The sequence below is a fragment of the Botryllus schlosseri genome, chromosome 2 (genome assembly GCF_051294905.1).
Source record: "Botryllus schlosseri isolate E-star chromosome 2, Bs_hap1, whole genome shotgun sequence".
NCBI classification, from domain to species: Eukaryota; Metazoa; Chordata; class Ascidiacea; order Stolidobranchia; family Styelidae; genus Botryllus; species Botryllus schlosseri.
This window is the reverse complement of record NC_137237.1, coordinates 9053424-9069705: the sequence shown is the minus strand read 5'-3', so window position 1 is coordinate 9069705 and position 16282 is coordinate 9053424. Positions and strand designations below refer to the sequence as shown.

The 16282-nt window shown below is 39.5% G+C and overlaps 2 protein-coding genes across 2 annotated transcripts; both read right to left on the bottom strand.

Moving 5' to 3' along the window:
• Positions 1-138: 138 nt before the first annotated feature.
• Positions 139-6326, bottom strand: LOC145433358 (protein rolling stone-like). The gene is made up of 3 exons (XM_080310442.1): positions 6014-6326; positions 4107-4341; positions 139-2181 (listed from the first exon to the last, which is right to left on the bottom strand). The coding sequence occupies exons 1-3, from the start codon at positions 6095-6097 to the stop codon at positions 1670-1672; spliced, it is 831 nt and encodes a 276-aa protein (XP_080166568.1). The 5' UTR covers positions 6098-6326; the 3' UTR covers positions 139-1669.
• A 3485-nt stretch (positions 6327-9811) lies between these two features.
• LOC145433359 (protein rolling stone-like) lies at positions 9812-13190 on the bottom strand. The gene is made up of 3 exons (XM_080310443.1): positions 12807-13190; positions 11757-11991; positions 9812-10323 (listed from the first exon to the last, which is right to left on the bottom strand). The coding sequence occupies exons 1-3, from the start codon at positions 12888-12890 to the stop codon at positions 9812-9814; spliced, it is 831 nt and encodes a 276-aa protein (XP_080166569.1). The 5' UTR covers positions 12891-13190.
• Between the last annotated feature and the right edge of the window lie 3092 nt (positions 13191-16282).

Here is a 16282-nt window from a genome sequence, read left to right as displayed (position 1 = left end):
TACCCAATCCCTGATCACGGTTTCGGGTATTGATTTAACTTCAGCAACAGTGCCATGCAAGCGCCCACCTGGTGGAAGACTTGTCACTATTATCTGTCTTGCTGTCTCTTCTCAACCGAGCGTAGTGGAATGGCTGGATAATTATATCTGTCACTACGAGGAAAGATGTCAATTTATGCAATAAATGTGAAAAATGGTCACGTGACCGTCACCAGAAACATTTGTACACGGTCATATGAATGTACTAATAACGAAATAGGCCTATGTTATAAAATTCAACGGTTATACGGTTAGCGGGTATCTGTGCATTGTGCAATTGTGTGCATGCCAATGGCAGTAAATACGTTCAGTGCCATGTGTGATATCTTCGCATTCTAAATAGATGTCATTGTAGACTACCATGCAATCTTTCCGTGATATTATCGTTTGTATACAGTGAATTTTCATTTTCAAGAAAGCAATATTCCAAATAATAAAATTCGTTAACGAGCCTGAAATTTATTTACCAGTCTGAAAACAATAAACGCATGACCCGCATAATATAATGAGTCAGGTAAAGCAATATCGGCAATAAATAAAATATATGGATTCAGGAATGTATAGTAATTATCGAAATAGAATGCGAAAAATGGGACGATACAAAATTCAAATTGTGCTTGATACAGGGGTCGTAAATAATACCCAATAAATATACTGGCAAACGTTTGATAGGCATAATCCGAGATGTCACTTTATTGGTAACTGTGCAATGTGTACATTCTGCGTAAGACCTTGAACACAGCACTGTTCATATTTTCACTTAAAATCATAGCAGAACCAACCTATATCTAATTTCGATTCTACATTTTCCACGACTCTGCAATCTGACAACTTCGTGAGTTGCATAGAAATAACAATTTGACTCTACTACCGACATTTTAAAAATTGACTTCAATATCGCCATTTTCCTTATGGGGCAATTTGTTCCCCGATCGCATGTGTATTTACCAGTTTCCCTGAATAAATAATATAATAATAGCAAAAATAAATATCCTGATCTTGCAAAAACGAGTACTAACAGTATGTTCAGGGGAACACAGAGTCCGAGAATATAGTTAAATTGAATGCAGTTTAAGATTGGTAATTTAAACGAGGGATTACCATCAGGATGCACAGCGCAATACGTGGTGGCCGGTGTGGATATTGCGAGATAGGCCTACCTAGATTTTGCAATATTATACTGTCCATCGTTTTGTTAAACTTTGCGATGGTGCCGCACATACTGTGTACCCTATATTTGAGCAGTAGTCTTCCATTTTCAATTCGATTCCACAAGGGTTCCATAAGGTCAGAGAGGTTGGAAGCATTGGTTTGGTCCGTTGATAGACTTAATGAAGTCCAACAAGACGTTTTGTTCATTGTATAGTAATCCTATGATGTTGTGAACAGATAAAATATTAATCGATGTTGAATTTACGATTCGTCCCAGATTATCTTGTCACGTCATAGATCCGTGGCATTTATGAATTGGTACATTTTCAATCACCCCTCTACACAGTGAACTTAATTATGGCCGTAGAGATCTTCTCAATAAAATGGCCCACTGATATGCTATGGAGTTTATCCAGAAGCTAACAGTTGTATATATGAGTGTGCACAATTGAGACGAAAATGAAAACGTGTTAAATCACTATGGCCCATCCGCTTCGAATGCGGGATTAACTGACGACAGATTCGATTTAACTCCGGAAGAAGAGGGGCAACATCTCCCAGCAAGAAATACCCTCAAGCGATACAGCCCGAACATAAGGGCATGACACAACACACTTCCACAAATAGAAATTGCGATTCCGATCCCAGCGGCTCTGCCTGGTTGGTTCTCCCAGTCCACGAAGGTATAGATCGCCGAGTCATCCCCGGCAGCGTGGATGATGACTGTTGCAATGACATAGACCAGTCCAAACAAAGCTGGGTATATCGCGTGCAAAAGTCTCATGGGGAAACCCACAACGAAAATCTCAATGAGGTACAAAATTAATTGCACGGCATGCGTATCTACGTTGAAAGCGCTGGGCGCATTGCCCGAAGATGCTTGGTTGAATACGAACGCCCAGTAAAGTATTGTAATAATCAAAGATGTGCTCTGACCGATGGAGTGGAGCATCCATTTCATGGATCGTAATATCAGCATCGGACGTGATTCTAAAAACAACAGATACGATCATTACATTTATGTTCTGGAAACAATAAATCGAGGCAATCGTCTTTGAGAAATACTAATTGATTTCGACGGCCACGCTATCACCTTTGGATGTCACCGATAAACGATATTTTTCATCGAGACTACATTTATGAAAGGATGGACGAGCGAGCTAATAAGCAGGTAACTACTATAAATAAGACGAATTCTCACGGTGATTCACGGTCATTCGCACTCAGGGTTTCGGTTCTCTCATTCATCCAGATTCATTCGTTCATACATTCGTTCAATCATACATACATTGTTTTGAAATCTGCAGAAATTTTGTCAACACGTACAATATTCACTCGCAACGCCACTCGCGGCTATCTCGCTTTTTCACTAAGACGAGTTCTACGTCATCATGGGGTGGAAATAATGAGTTAACTGAGTGCATATTTCTGTAAATAACTAACCTCCGTAGGTTAGTTATTTATGGTATTTCTCGAGCGAGAAACTGCACGGTGCACGTGCATAGTGGGCTACTTAGCCTATACAAAGCTTCAACATTGGGCTACCACATTTGATTTATTTTTGAAATAATCCGCCAAGATATTCTGCCGTACAAGATATGATAGCTGACCGGATGAGATGGTAATAGTTGAAAAGAAGAATAAAATGATATGTGCGTGCAGGTGCACACACAGTCCAAGGCATCGCTGACAGCTATTTGTAGAGGCAGAGGTATTAAATTACTGAACACATATTCCAGTAGTCAAATTCGGTATCGTAGTGATTAATTAATCTGCGATTGGCTAGGTGTTGGTCAGTTGCGAAGAGCTTTGCGGAACACAACATCTGCTTGATGGATGAAGTCACCAACGATGATCAAGCCGGAAAAACGGCGCAATTAAATATCCAGTCACCATGATGCCTTCATATCAGGCATGGGTTGAGTATCAGTGATAGTTTTTCATCAGATTTTGTAATCTCCTCGTCCATCATTGCACGGCCCGTGTCGTTATCGTTTTACATACCTTGTGTTCTAATCGAAGCATTTGAATTCATGTGGTTGCTAGAGTCAAGATTTGCACCAATACGAATATCATAAGATTCGTCTCTGTTATTACGAATGCCATATAGTTCTATATGCTACAATGTATTACCTTCACTCTGGAGGTCTCCGATAAACTGATCCATATTTCACAATATGTAGTGCGAAGTTGCGAAAGAAACGCATCGGGGCGGGAGCGACTTCACTAGCGACTAGGGTTGTGACCCTGGTGGACTGTTTAATCTCAGTTCTGGTGTCAAAGGCATCCGTCACCGCGCAAGATATGCAGGTAGTATCTTACTATCGAATGTAAACATTCGATAATCTTACGAATGCCTGGTGGGTCTTGCTCTAAGTCCGCAGTAACGAGCGTATGGAATTGTGGAAACTGACCAATTGACCGTGGTTCTCGAAACCCCTCAAATTAGAACCATGCAGCACCAAGGCTGCATGTAGGGTTGCATTTAAAGCAAAAATTAATCTCTAGCACACATTTTTAAAACAAGGCCCTTGTTCAAAACATGTCTTGTGTTTTTTTTTCAAGCCATGACGTCACGAATATTCAATTGTGATGTCATAGTGGATGGATATTGCCAATTGTAAATATAGGGTAAATATAGCTCCTTTGTACTATAGCTGTGGGACCGACTATTTTGAGAGTTTCAACCCTCCCATATCCATATACGTCGGCTATATCGGGTGATAATTGTCCGTAGGCTCATACAACATGTTTTTTGGGAAATTAGTTACAGAATTATGGCATAATTTTACAACTAAAAAAACACAATTATTTTTTTAAAGGCCTTTGTTTAAAACATGTTTTAAACAAAGTGTTTCAAACAACCATTTGTTTTATATGCAACCCTAGCTGCAGGTATAGCTATTGAAATATACCTGGCTCAGTACTTGCTTTATTCCTCCGCACGAATCCAATGATAGAATAGATGAGTGCAATTGTGAAATAGACCATGTTGATGAAGTGTCCCCATCTCGTCAAGTATCGATATCCAACAACAACATTCACAGGAACAAAAATGGAATGATGAATGTACCCGGCGAGAAACCATCCAAAGTGGTACATCCAGACACAAATGCGATACACCAAGTAGATTGTACGGCTTTTGGAGTGCTGCAGAGCGCAATAATATAACAATTAACAATCAAAGTTAACTCAATAAACGATAAAGATAAAGGATGATAAATGACAGTGGTCAACAAATGAAGAAAAAAAATGGCAGAACATCTAGGGGCCGATTCTGGGGTTTTCAAGGTTGCTGATTACGAATATCACATTAGTTTTGCCAGATTGGCGCTAAAAAAGAAGATATTTATACCCCTAAAAAATCTTAAAATCACTGCATTCTCCCTTGAATATTTCACTTGGTAGGAAGTAAATCTTAGACTTTTCTACTTTTATACTACGCATAAATAAATAATTTACCTTGATGAACACTCATGTCGTTCTCAGTTATTCCATCAATATTAGCATGACCTAATGCGAGAACTTTGTTAAAAAAGCAGTTTGTCAAGCCTAAAAATTGTACTTTTGCACAATGGAAATATATTATCTCCTGTACCAATTGGTCAGTCTGCTAAGATGAAGATGAATATAAAGCTATCAAGTTTGTCCCTGGAAAGCTTAACTAAAATACGCATATGCATCTCATCTCTTTTCACTTGTAAATGGATAATTTTTCCGTAAAGCCAACAAAGTGGGTATACCTATGGTATCCATATCAAACTAGAAGATTAAATCTTGAATATTTGATGGACCTCAGATTCGAATACGGACCAAGGATTACAATTTCATATTAAGAAAGGTGCTCACTGCATGGAATCACTTCTAGGATGTAGTAAATAAAACTTTTTGGAAGATCACAAAGCACTCAACTACAAACAGTTGGTCCGAGAATTGACATCTGCATATGGAAACCTTGGAGCAAACATGAGCATCTCACTTCGTGTTCAGTCATCTTGATATATTTTCTGATAATATTGTTGATTAGATAGGGGAAAGGTTCCACCAATACACCAAAACCCAAAAAGAAAGATATCAGTGCAGATGCGACGAACATATTATGACAGACTATTGCTGGAACCTTTCGAAAAACTGCACCAAATTGCCTACAACCGAAAATAGTACAAGAACCAATTTTGCTTTAAGATAAGTTATTAATATAATATCCCAACTGAATATTTTGAATTTAAAATAGGTGGTTGACATAAAACTGATTCAATTAATGCAACGTTATTTGAGTATTTAGTTAAATACTCATATACATGATTGAAGTTTATTTATGTACATGATATCCATGAAAGTCTCCAATTATGATAAATCTAATGCCCCGAAATATAATTCTGTTGATGAATTTTGATTCAAAACAGTCTTCAGCGTGTCAAAATAACAAGTAGATTGAATTTCTGAACTTTATAGTACGACTGAGCCGATTTGTTATCCAGCCCATACAGCGAAAATATGAGATTTTAGTCAAAATAACGCCAAGGATTATTTCCAAAAATAGAGCCAATTTGAAAAAACTAAGGTCACATTCGGAATCAGTGCCCTTCAGAGCCCCCAAAATCATTCTTATTTTGTCTGCCTAAAAATATGTATTGACCAGTGTAATATAGGCCTACATGTTTTTGACCTTCGTTTCTAAACTTCAATCGTAATGCCTTCTGTGTTTTATTTTGCAATCTAGTCTTTATTTCAATTTGAAAAGGATTGCTAACGTATCTGCAGGTGCTTCCGTTCGATATCGCACGACTCCAATCTGGGTTTTTGTACAACGAATACGAACCTGCGTCCTAAAAAATAGGTCGCGTTCCTCATCGTTGCATGAAAATAGAAGATTCTTTACTCTGAATTCTCCACGGCACCCCATCTTCGTATCAGAGTATTCACAAGCCCTTCCTATACATCAGCTGCTTCGTTGTCCAATCGCCGTTGTCTATAATATCTATGCTACAGAACTATATTGACTAATGCTGCCTTCCTTTCGTGCAAAAGCGCATTCAAGACTATAGTGGATTTGGTCTTGATTTCGCCAACGCGACAATTGTTATTGGCTTCACCGATTCGTCAATATTACACCACAGAAATGTATGTCTGCACGATATCTGGTCAAAACCTCAAAGAATCTTTGACAAACGAAAGGATATGAAATTATTTATGACAATGGCGAAATAAAGACGGTCCGACCATTGTGTGAAGTTGATGAGATATCGAATGTATAAGCGCTTTGTGCCACGATGAGCAACAAATAACAAGGCAGACAAAGCAATGTTTACCGAACTCAGTTGTAGTGTGACCGCGTGGTTATAGGCTCACTAACATGCACAAAATCGGGATTATGTTTTAAGTTGAGGATTATGGCATTGTGTCTTCAGTGAATATTCTTATGAATTTCAAATCATTTATTTTCCAGTAATATCTGTTTCTCGCAATTAATCACGTCTCAGTGGCGGCTCGTCCCGTAGGGAAACTGCATTGTCCCAGCCATAGGCGCCGACTATTATTTTTTAACGAGGTGGCGAAGTCTCGTGACGTCATAATTGTTCCATGTCGATGACATCATCGTCGCACTAAAACGCACTTTACTATGTGCCGCTGGTGTACGTGCAGCGTTAAATCATCAGTGTGACGTTTTAATACCGGCCCAGCACTCATTAATATCAAACCATGCAGTCGAGTTATTGAATGGAATCTTAAAATGGTACGATCATTCGTCCGACAAAAATCAGAATTTACGTCACTGAGAATTTGGAGTTGCATCAATGTTATTAACGCGCGATGCGCCGTGTGAGTAGCCATATACACTATACGCACTGGCCTGGCAAGTTCGCAAGTAACACACCGCAACTCTCGAATGAGGTTTCAAGCAGAGAATAATGATGATTACAAACGCGAAACAGCGCAGCCAATCAGCAATTGTTTATTGCGGTTTCTGGCTTCGCTTTGAGTAGCTCGCGTTGCGGCAATTGTTTGCAGATTAAAACAGCGATATTGGCGGCATTGGTGCATTTCCCGATTTTCGTTCGCGAAGCATTTTTGGAGTACATTGGTTCGTTGTATATGCCGCAAATAGGTCTAGGAACTATATTTAACGGCCTATTCCTATTTAATGTAACGACTAAGGGCTAGAACAGGGGTGATAACAAACGAGAAAGCGTGTATTCTAATCAGCATCGCCACGAATGGGATTTGAGTCTGACACCTAATTGAGTAGCTTTCGTCACGACAATTGTTTTCTCATTACGTCGGTGTTTAAGCTGTATTGCTTCATTTCCCAATTAATGTCACTGACAAAGCCTTGTTAGAGAAACGAATATGCGCAGAAATGAACTCTAATTTGCAGGCACACACCAACCCAACACACCCTCGCGCTGCGATTACCAAGACCATCACGAAGCTCGCTAGCTCAAGAATGGTCTTGTAAACGAACATGGGCGAAAACAATTTAGATTTTAGAAAAGCAGAACGTCTATTTGGGCGCGTGATCGGGAGAGGAGATCTATGATGATGGGACTTCTCTGTATACTATGTACTGTACTAGGCGCGTAGACAATCGGAAAATTTGAGGTATACGGATTTTTTTTTCAAATTTACCAATATCGCATCTATTCAATTCGGATTTAAACGTGTGTAAATGACGATCATATAATTTCTTCTTATTGACGATATTAAGCGTATGATAAGCTTGCCAAAGAGTCCGAAAGTGCTGTCAATTAGCGAGTCACTGATCTCTGGTGAACAATACGCGCGCGTAATGCGCAGCCTCAGCGACAGTTTCGCAAATCAAAATGTCCTAACTTGATGGCACCGATTTCAGTTGGTTCAGACCTTTGTCGTCTTTTAGAACTCAAGCCATGATACACATCTTCTGAACGTTACGTACAAGTATTAGCGGGAATCAATTACGCACCTTAAAGTCTGTTTTTGCAGCGATTCGATGATATTCAGTTTCGTGATGTCGTTCTTTAATCATCATCATCATCATCATTGGTTTATTAGCAATTTTATCAGTTCAATACACCACAAAAAATGCGATACAATGAAAAGACAGGAAGGTGTCGAAGCGACAAGGAGCAGTCTATGGAATCTGACACCCACCTTGGCCTAGGCGATGTAAAGAGGAGGCATGCACACTGAATGAAAATAAAGAAGATAGTATAGAAAAAGAAAGCGACAATAAATAGGGCGGCATGTCATGTTTAATGAATATGACATAAAACAATCACTAATCAGCGTAAACTCGACCGAATTGTCTCCAAACCAGCGAGGGATAGGAGCCAAAGCCTGCTAGGTAGGGCTGTTCAAAAATAACTTTTTTTCCCTGATTCCAGCCATTCACTGATTAAATTGTCAGGTTGCCACAACAAAGCCTGCACACCAAATTTGGTTCAATTCGAACATGTCTAAGCGGCCGCAGAGCCAATTAAAATTTTTAATTTACTACGTAAAATTAAAAAAAAAAAATTTCAAATTTTTCTCTCAACCCCATGAAAATGTTGAGATGTCTTCAAAGACCATGCAAATGAAATTTGAGTCAATTCCAACCAGTAGAAACGGAGTTATTTGAGTTTTTCGTTGATAATTCTCGGATTATCCACCAATCAAGGATAATTGGAGAATTATCAACGAAAAACTCCAATAACTCCACTTCTACTAGTCCGAATTGAGTCCAATTTTTTTTGCATCGTCTCTGAAGACAGCTCAACAATTTCATGGGGTTGACAGAAAAATTTGAAAAATTTTTTTTTTCAATTTTCCTGTATAAATTAAAAATTTTAATTGGATCCGCGGAGCCCTATACTTGTTAGAATTGAACCAAATTTGGTGTGCAGCGTTTTTTAAGGTAAACTGACAATTTAATCACTGAATGGCTGGAATCCGGAAAAAAAAGTTATTTTTGAACAGCCCTACTGCTAGGCCCGACAGGCCGACACGCAATGATATTTTTTCGCACCAGGCCTATTAAAGATGCTATCGTGTAGGCCAGCGATGGTATCGTGCACACCAGGCCGAAGCCACCAAGGCAGATGCGATTGTGCTGTGCATGCAAGCAATGATATAGTCATAGTGTGAACTGGGCCTATTGCAGATGCGATTGTTCACCGTTCAAGCCAGCGGAGTCAGGCTTGTTCGAGATGCGATAAACCAGGGTAGCGTCGATTGCCACGCAACTTTCACGCTCATTCTCTTTCACCATCTGTCTGTCTCGATTTTCATATGTCCGATTGCCCGTATCATCATCTTCGCTGGCCCGCATATTCACAGGAGGCTAAGTTAGGGTGTAGAGGACGATGCTATAGTAATATATATATATATGTCCATTGTTGAGCGTTCATTTTTAATGTTTTTGCGCAATGATGCACCTGTCACATATCCATATGTGTCATAATACCCATTAGGGTGGTTCTTATTTACCAATACGGGGGCTGGGCAACTTTTGCGCGTTCGGATCCACAGTTTCACTTCGAGTGAATGTATATGACATCTTTCGACAAACCACGAACATTGTTATCAATTTAGCAGTTACCAAATTCCTTCATTATAAAGTGTGACAGCATTTTCAAATAGAAGAGCCTGATTATTACTAAACATCGACTTCGTAGGCTGCATTCGCTGACGCACGCAGGCCAACGGTTGCAGTGGAATTGGGCCAACAACGATTTGAAATAAAAACTCTAAGGCGATACAATCCAAACATCATGGAATGTCCTACTACACCTCCACCGACGGCGGCCGCTATGCCAACACCAGCTGATTGGCCGGGTGCGTTGGCCCAATTCAGCAGGGGATATATCGCCGAAATATCTCCGGTTACGTGCATGAGAACTGACGCTAAAACGTACAGCAATCCAAATATAATTGGGTAGATCGCGTGGAGCAATCGCATGGGGAAAGCCACGGTGATAATCTCAACCAGATAGAGAAGAAAATTTATGCCGTGAGTGTCGATTGTGAATGCGGTCACAGGTGTGGGAGGGGACCTGCTAGCGGGTGAAAGGAAAACCCAAAAGAGCACCACTATCAGGAGCGATACTGATTGACCAACGGAGTGTAACATCCAAACAACGGAACGTAGGATGAGCATCAGACGAGATTCTGAAACACAGCAATAAATCTCCACGATAATTAAGTAGCATGAAAAATCTTATAAAAATTCAGGGATATAGAACTGTGTAAGTGTTAGTATTTTCCGATGACATCGATATTATATCTATGGTATATTTCCACTTTTGTATTTTGGTATCTAAAACATCTGCACTCGTAATGGAATATATAGATAGGCATCACTCAGAATGAACAATCACTATTTTTCACGATATGTTTCGCGTAAGAATCAGCATAAATCGGATTATATGAACATTGAACAATCCACAATTGAACATACATCTTCGTTCATTAGCCTATATAAAAAGAGTTAGTCTATTGCCGATGATTACTGACAAGATTGGACGTAATCTGTATTTTATAGATATATTTAAACTCTTGATTTCTTCTACGGCCTATGCGGGTTGGGCATGTAGTGGGTTAATCCACCGCCAGGGACGCGAGAAAACATGGTTGGAGGCTCAACAGTAACACGTTTCGAAGCGTAGGAGGTTTATCTAGGCACCTCCCTTGTGACGTGTCTACATAAACATCCTGCGAAAAAACCGATGACGGAAGCAGATGGGAAGAGAATGACAGAGTGCGAGGAAAGCACCAAAGAAAAGAATTGACAGTGAAAGCATCAAGATCGAATACTGTTACATCGGGACTAGACAGAGGTGGGTGTCAGATTAAGACATCGGAATCGTTTCGAGATCCTCCTATATGTTCACTACATATCATAGTAAAATGTAAATGATGTTTTTTAAGCAGATGAATTCTAAAAAATACTACGATTACCTCGAAAATATTTCGGGATTCAATATTTACTTTTGCATTCGAATTCCAAAGTGACTCTCGAATACCATGACCCGTGAGTCGTAGATGTTAGGCTATATCGTTATTGTATATAACTTGAATTAGATCCAACAAACTCATTATTATCATCCGAGGATATGTAACTAATCCAGTAGTAAATTAATTTGTATATATGTCCTATTTAATGAGAAAATATGACTCATTGGGACCGCAACCGCTAGATCCGGAAACCAGATTTTTAGCAATAACAAAAAAAATCGATAGCCCACATGATGGTAGTACTACTATTACATGAACCGTCTATCTCTCTGCGTGGAGCTATCGCTAGACTAACACGATTATGTAGACATTCCAGTATACGATATAACTGCGATTGAGGTTGCTCGTCTTTTTTCAACTTGACTGATATTATATCAACGGAAATTTACTGTCCATGGGAAGCAGCAGAAACCATGCATATCATTGCGTCATTCATGTGGTCACGGGTGAAGGTTTCACAAACACGCAATGACTATGCACTTTTAACGCAGTATTCCTATTAGCGTCACACACATATCCATCCCCATCACACCGAAATCAGCTTTGTATTGCCTATACGTAAATTCACTTCAAAGAAAATATCTTACCCTTAAACACCATCTTCTTGTTTCTTTTGATGAACCCGATCAAGGATTGCACGAAGGCCAACGTGAAATATACGACGTTGATAATGTACCCCCATCTTGTTAGGTAGCGATATCCTACCGACAGCCGTTCGGGGCTCGTCTGTGCAACGTCGATGTAGTAGGCAATGAGCCATGCAATTTGATAACACCAGATGAAAAGCCGGTATAGCACAAATATTGTGCGACTTTGACACCACTGTAATAGAAATATTTCTATGCTCAACTCATCAGCTCCATGTAATAGATACGCGATACCAATAATATTTTAATTGGGGTTGCATTTAAAACAAAAATACATTTAAAACAACCATGTTTAAGACAGGGCCCTTGTTTAAAACATGCTTTTTATTGTTTTTTCAGCCATGGCGTCACGAATCTTGGATTGTGACGTCACAGTGGATTGGCATTGACAATTAAAAACATATGGTAAATATGACTCCTTCGACGAAAAGCGCCTCCGACCGCTGTCATAAACAGACACAAAATATCGTTAACCAGGACTACACTGTTGTGCAGCATTTTTACGGTCGGGGGTCGTCGTCATCAGAACACCCATTCCGTAACAGTAATCTACGTCTACTGGCTATAGCCTAACTGTCGATTTGTCGAACCGACGACGATTTCCAGCCACTCCATATCGTATAAGTCGACTATATTCTGTCCAAATCGTTCACATAGGCTCATACTACATGTTTTTCGAAAGTAATTGCATAATTATGGCATAATTATACAACGTTTGAAAAAAACATAATTATGTCTTTTTTAAAAATTCAATTGTTTTAAACAAAGTGTTTTAAAACACCGTTTGTTTTAAATGCAACCCCTAACTATAATGCTCCGACTTCTCTAACTTACGGGAGGGTGAAGTTAAATTAGAACCTATATTGTTACGCTAAACGCGAAACATTTCCGCGATTCTCATTGTCATAATCCATACAAGAACAAGCTTATATCATTTGGTAAACTTGCGAGACTTCCTCTGCGCATATTACAGCTGTATAATATACTTGCCTGGGTTCTGAAAAACAGTTCACGCTCCACATGGTCACATGAGAATCCAAAATACTTCGCATTGAATTGAGCTCCGCAATCCATTCGTACACGTATATAGTCACAATCAGAACATATCAATCAACTTCAACAGATCTATGCTAGGATTATTTTATAGCTCTTTGTATATAAATATGCGTGTTAGATGCACATTTTGTACAACGAAGATACTTTCATGTCGCAGCAAGATTGGTTTTATGGCAAGTCCCTAATATCGTGGACTAAAGCCCCGCGAAGTTATAGTCACCACGAAAACGAACGTGTCGAGCATATGCTTATACCACCAACTGTATGCGCTAGACAGTGCACTTACTAAAGGCATATCGGTTGCTGATAACGAAGAATTCTAAATAATACCGGAAAGAAATGTTGTAAATGTTTCGCGTGACCGATTGCTATTTGGGACATTCCTTAACCACTGATGCAAGATGCTGTTAGTCAACAGCTGCAAGGAGTGAATGCAATAGCAGATTATCCGATGGGACTGACCTTGATTATTTTTATCTTAATAATTATTTTTAATGAACACAACACAGTGGCGCTTATCGACAATATACTTTTTTATTTTGTTATCGGTACCCACCAACCCTTATCCTACCCATATAATTAATATTAAAATTAAAAAATTAAAAATAATTTCCAGAAATGAGTGTAGCAGTATTAGCAGTCATGAGAGAACGGTGTATTCCTATTTTTGTTTGGAATATTTTATTCTCGAATGCATCATAAAAAAAACATGCGAATAGAATAAATATAGTCGCGACGTCGGTCACCTCAAAAATATACAGTGTATATATTTGGAACAATACCCGCCATCTACGATGGCGGGGTCAAGATTAAATATTACACATAAATAAATGAGCGAAATCACATACATTAAATGCGATATTATAAGGAATAAGGAAAGGAGAGGACGGGGCCAGTTCTCCAGAAGAACATGAAACATGGAAAAAAGACCCCCACCAAAACAACACAATACTTGGTGATGGTGGGGGCCGTCTAACAACAAAAATATGGGGCGAACTGGCGAGATCCGACTGCAGGCATTTAACCGAATGGCAACGGCTGCAATTTTCGAAAAATTTTACTTCAATTTTCAAAATCGAAAAACTGTGCCTTAATGGGATTGGAGCACGGTGAACAAGGTAGCGTTCGATTCAGAATTTCAACGCGGATCCGATTGCGCCACTCGAATCATTTCGAGCTCTGTGTCTGGCCACTTATATCCAGAGCAAGCCGAGAAAACGTTGCTTGGAAGCAGAAATGCTAAATTGCGGACCTTATGAACCTAAGTATAGGTATTCGACGACCATACAGTCTGGTGTATTGTACAGGCTCAGAATTCATCGTTCTAGCTAGAGAGCCCTGAGTCGACGGTCTACGTCTAGCAGGCGCTAATCTCTAATCGAAACAATACCGACCGTTTTAGTCAGCTCGCGGCAGGCCGCCGAGAGAGTGAGTCATGGCTATAGTCATGCGCGCGCGTATGGTAACTTCTAAGGCTTATAACTCAAACTATTGTGACCCTATATTAGTCATTTTAGTATTCGTAGACGGATATTTACAGTCCTTACCATAATGATTTACTGCAAATGCTTATCATTACTACAACGTAAGATATATATCGATGTACGACAGCTCTTTGTATACCCAGACGCACGTTTTTGCGTAGGTATAATCGCTGGGTAATATTGTATGTATTCCGAATTATACTTTACCATTAGCCGTTATTTAGAATCATATAGACAACAACAATTCACAGACACAATCTAGGAAGGTGTATGCCTATTAGAACACGATATATTTCACGTTATGTGACGGGTATTCAGCCATGTGCTTGAGGCTGGTACGGTAGTCTGACAGAATTCGCTTCCCGGTTTTCAAATGAAACCTTGAGCGGTATAGAACTAACTAGTATAGTTGCTTTAGCACAATATAAACAGAAACTGACAATCGCTATTCATAGCAACAAACTAAAGCTGGTTTTGACGAATAAAACCAACTAAACGACAGTGTATATGGTGGGCATGAGGAACGCGCGTGTCTGCGAAATGATGCCTCGGCGGATATTTTTGTCACGCGGCCTATCACATAGCTTTTGATCAGCTTAGATGTAACTAATATCAGATATGAAGATATGTGTGGACTTGTATGGACACTAGCTATTGATATAATGAAACAACTATGCCCGAAGACGGCTAGAGCGAAACACACAGAACGTTATCTGAGAGTGGTCAATGACGCGCGAATTGCCGACACAGTGTATTTTACAACATATTTATCTACGGTGTTTGATATACGATTTTGACGTCTTCGATATAATAAATATCAAATAACAAGGTATCAATGAACTTGTACGAACAATATCTATTCACAGAAATGAACAGCAACGACTTAGCACGATTAATATGTAATATATCGTGGTTTCAATTACGGCACTCTTCTCTCGTACCGGCATGTCGAAAAATAGACACGCCGGTGCGAAACGGTTAAAAATATACACTTGACACAGTTGGGATACTTCAGTCTATTGGTATACAACATACTAGTGCGGGACGATGGGAACCGGAAGTTCGGCGCCGAGCATTTCCACCTTGAAGCGCACGTAACGACATAGAAAGTTTCTGCCAACATGTGACTCCGCGTCAAAAATATCGGCTGCGAAATAACCATGACGCAACAATATAGACGCATGTTGGCCGAATATGTGGATTGGATTTTCGTTTAAGTATCATTGATCATCATCATCATTGGTTTATTAGCAATTTTATCAGTTCAATACACCACAAAAATGCGATACAATGACAAGACAGGAAGATGTCGAAGCGACTTGGAATAGTCTATGGAATCAGACACCCACCTTGGCATAGGCCAGTGGTCGGGAGCCTATGGTTCGCGAGCCAGCTATGGCTCTTTTGGGCATAAGATATGGCTCTTTTCGAAATTTTTGATTTTGTGCTTAATTCATCAAAACTGCAGCGACTTGTTATTAAATCTTCAGCACCACCAGTATAATTGTTCTTGTGGTAGGATAAACATGTCCATGAGAAGTTTAGACAGTTGCGTATTATAGGTTTGGGGCTCGGACCCTCTTTTCAAAATCCTCAAATTTAAGCTACTGTATCACCAGCGACCAATATAACACCGGATTTCGATATACCTGTCACGAAATCTTGGATTGCACGATACGTTGATTAATCAGGAAACATGGCGCGTTTTCAAATACACATTTTCTTCCTGATCTACCGCGAGAAATGAACTGTGGAAGAGACATTCACAATTACAAGTTCAAATTACAAGCAACGCCATAGCCATCCACGTTATTGATTGATAACGTAGCTTTGTAGTCGCTGTTAAAATATAGGCGTGCGGCGCAACGTTATGATACCGCCGAATTGAGATATCGAATCGGAATCAGCGCGACAATTACATTCGAT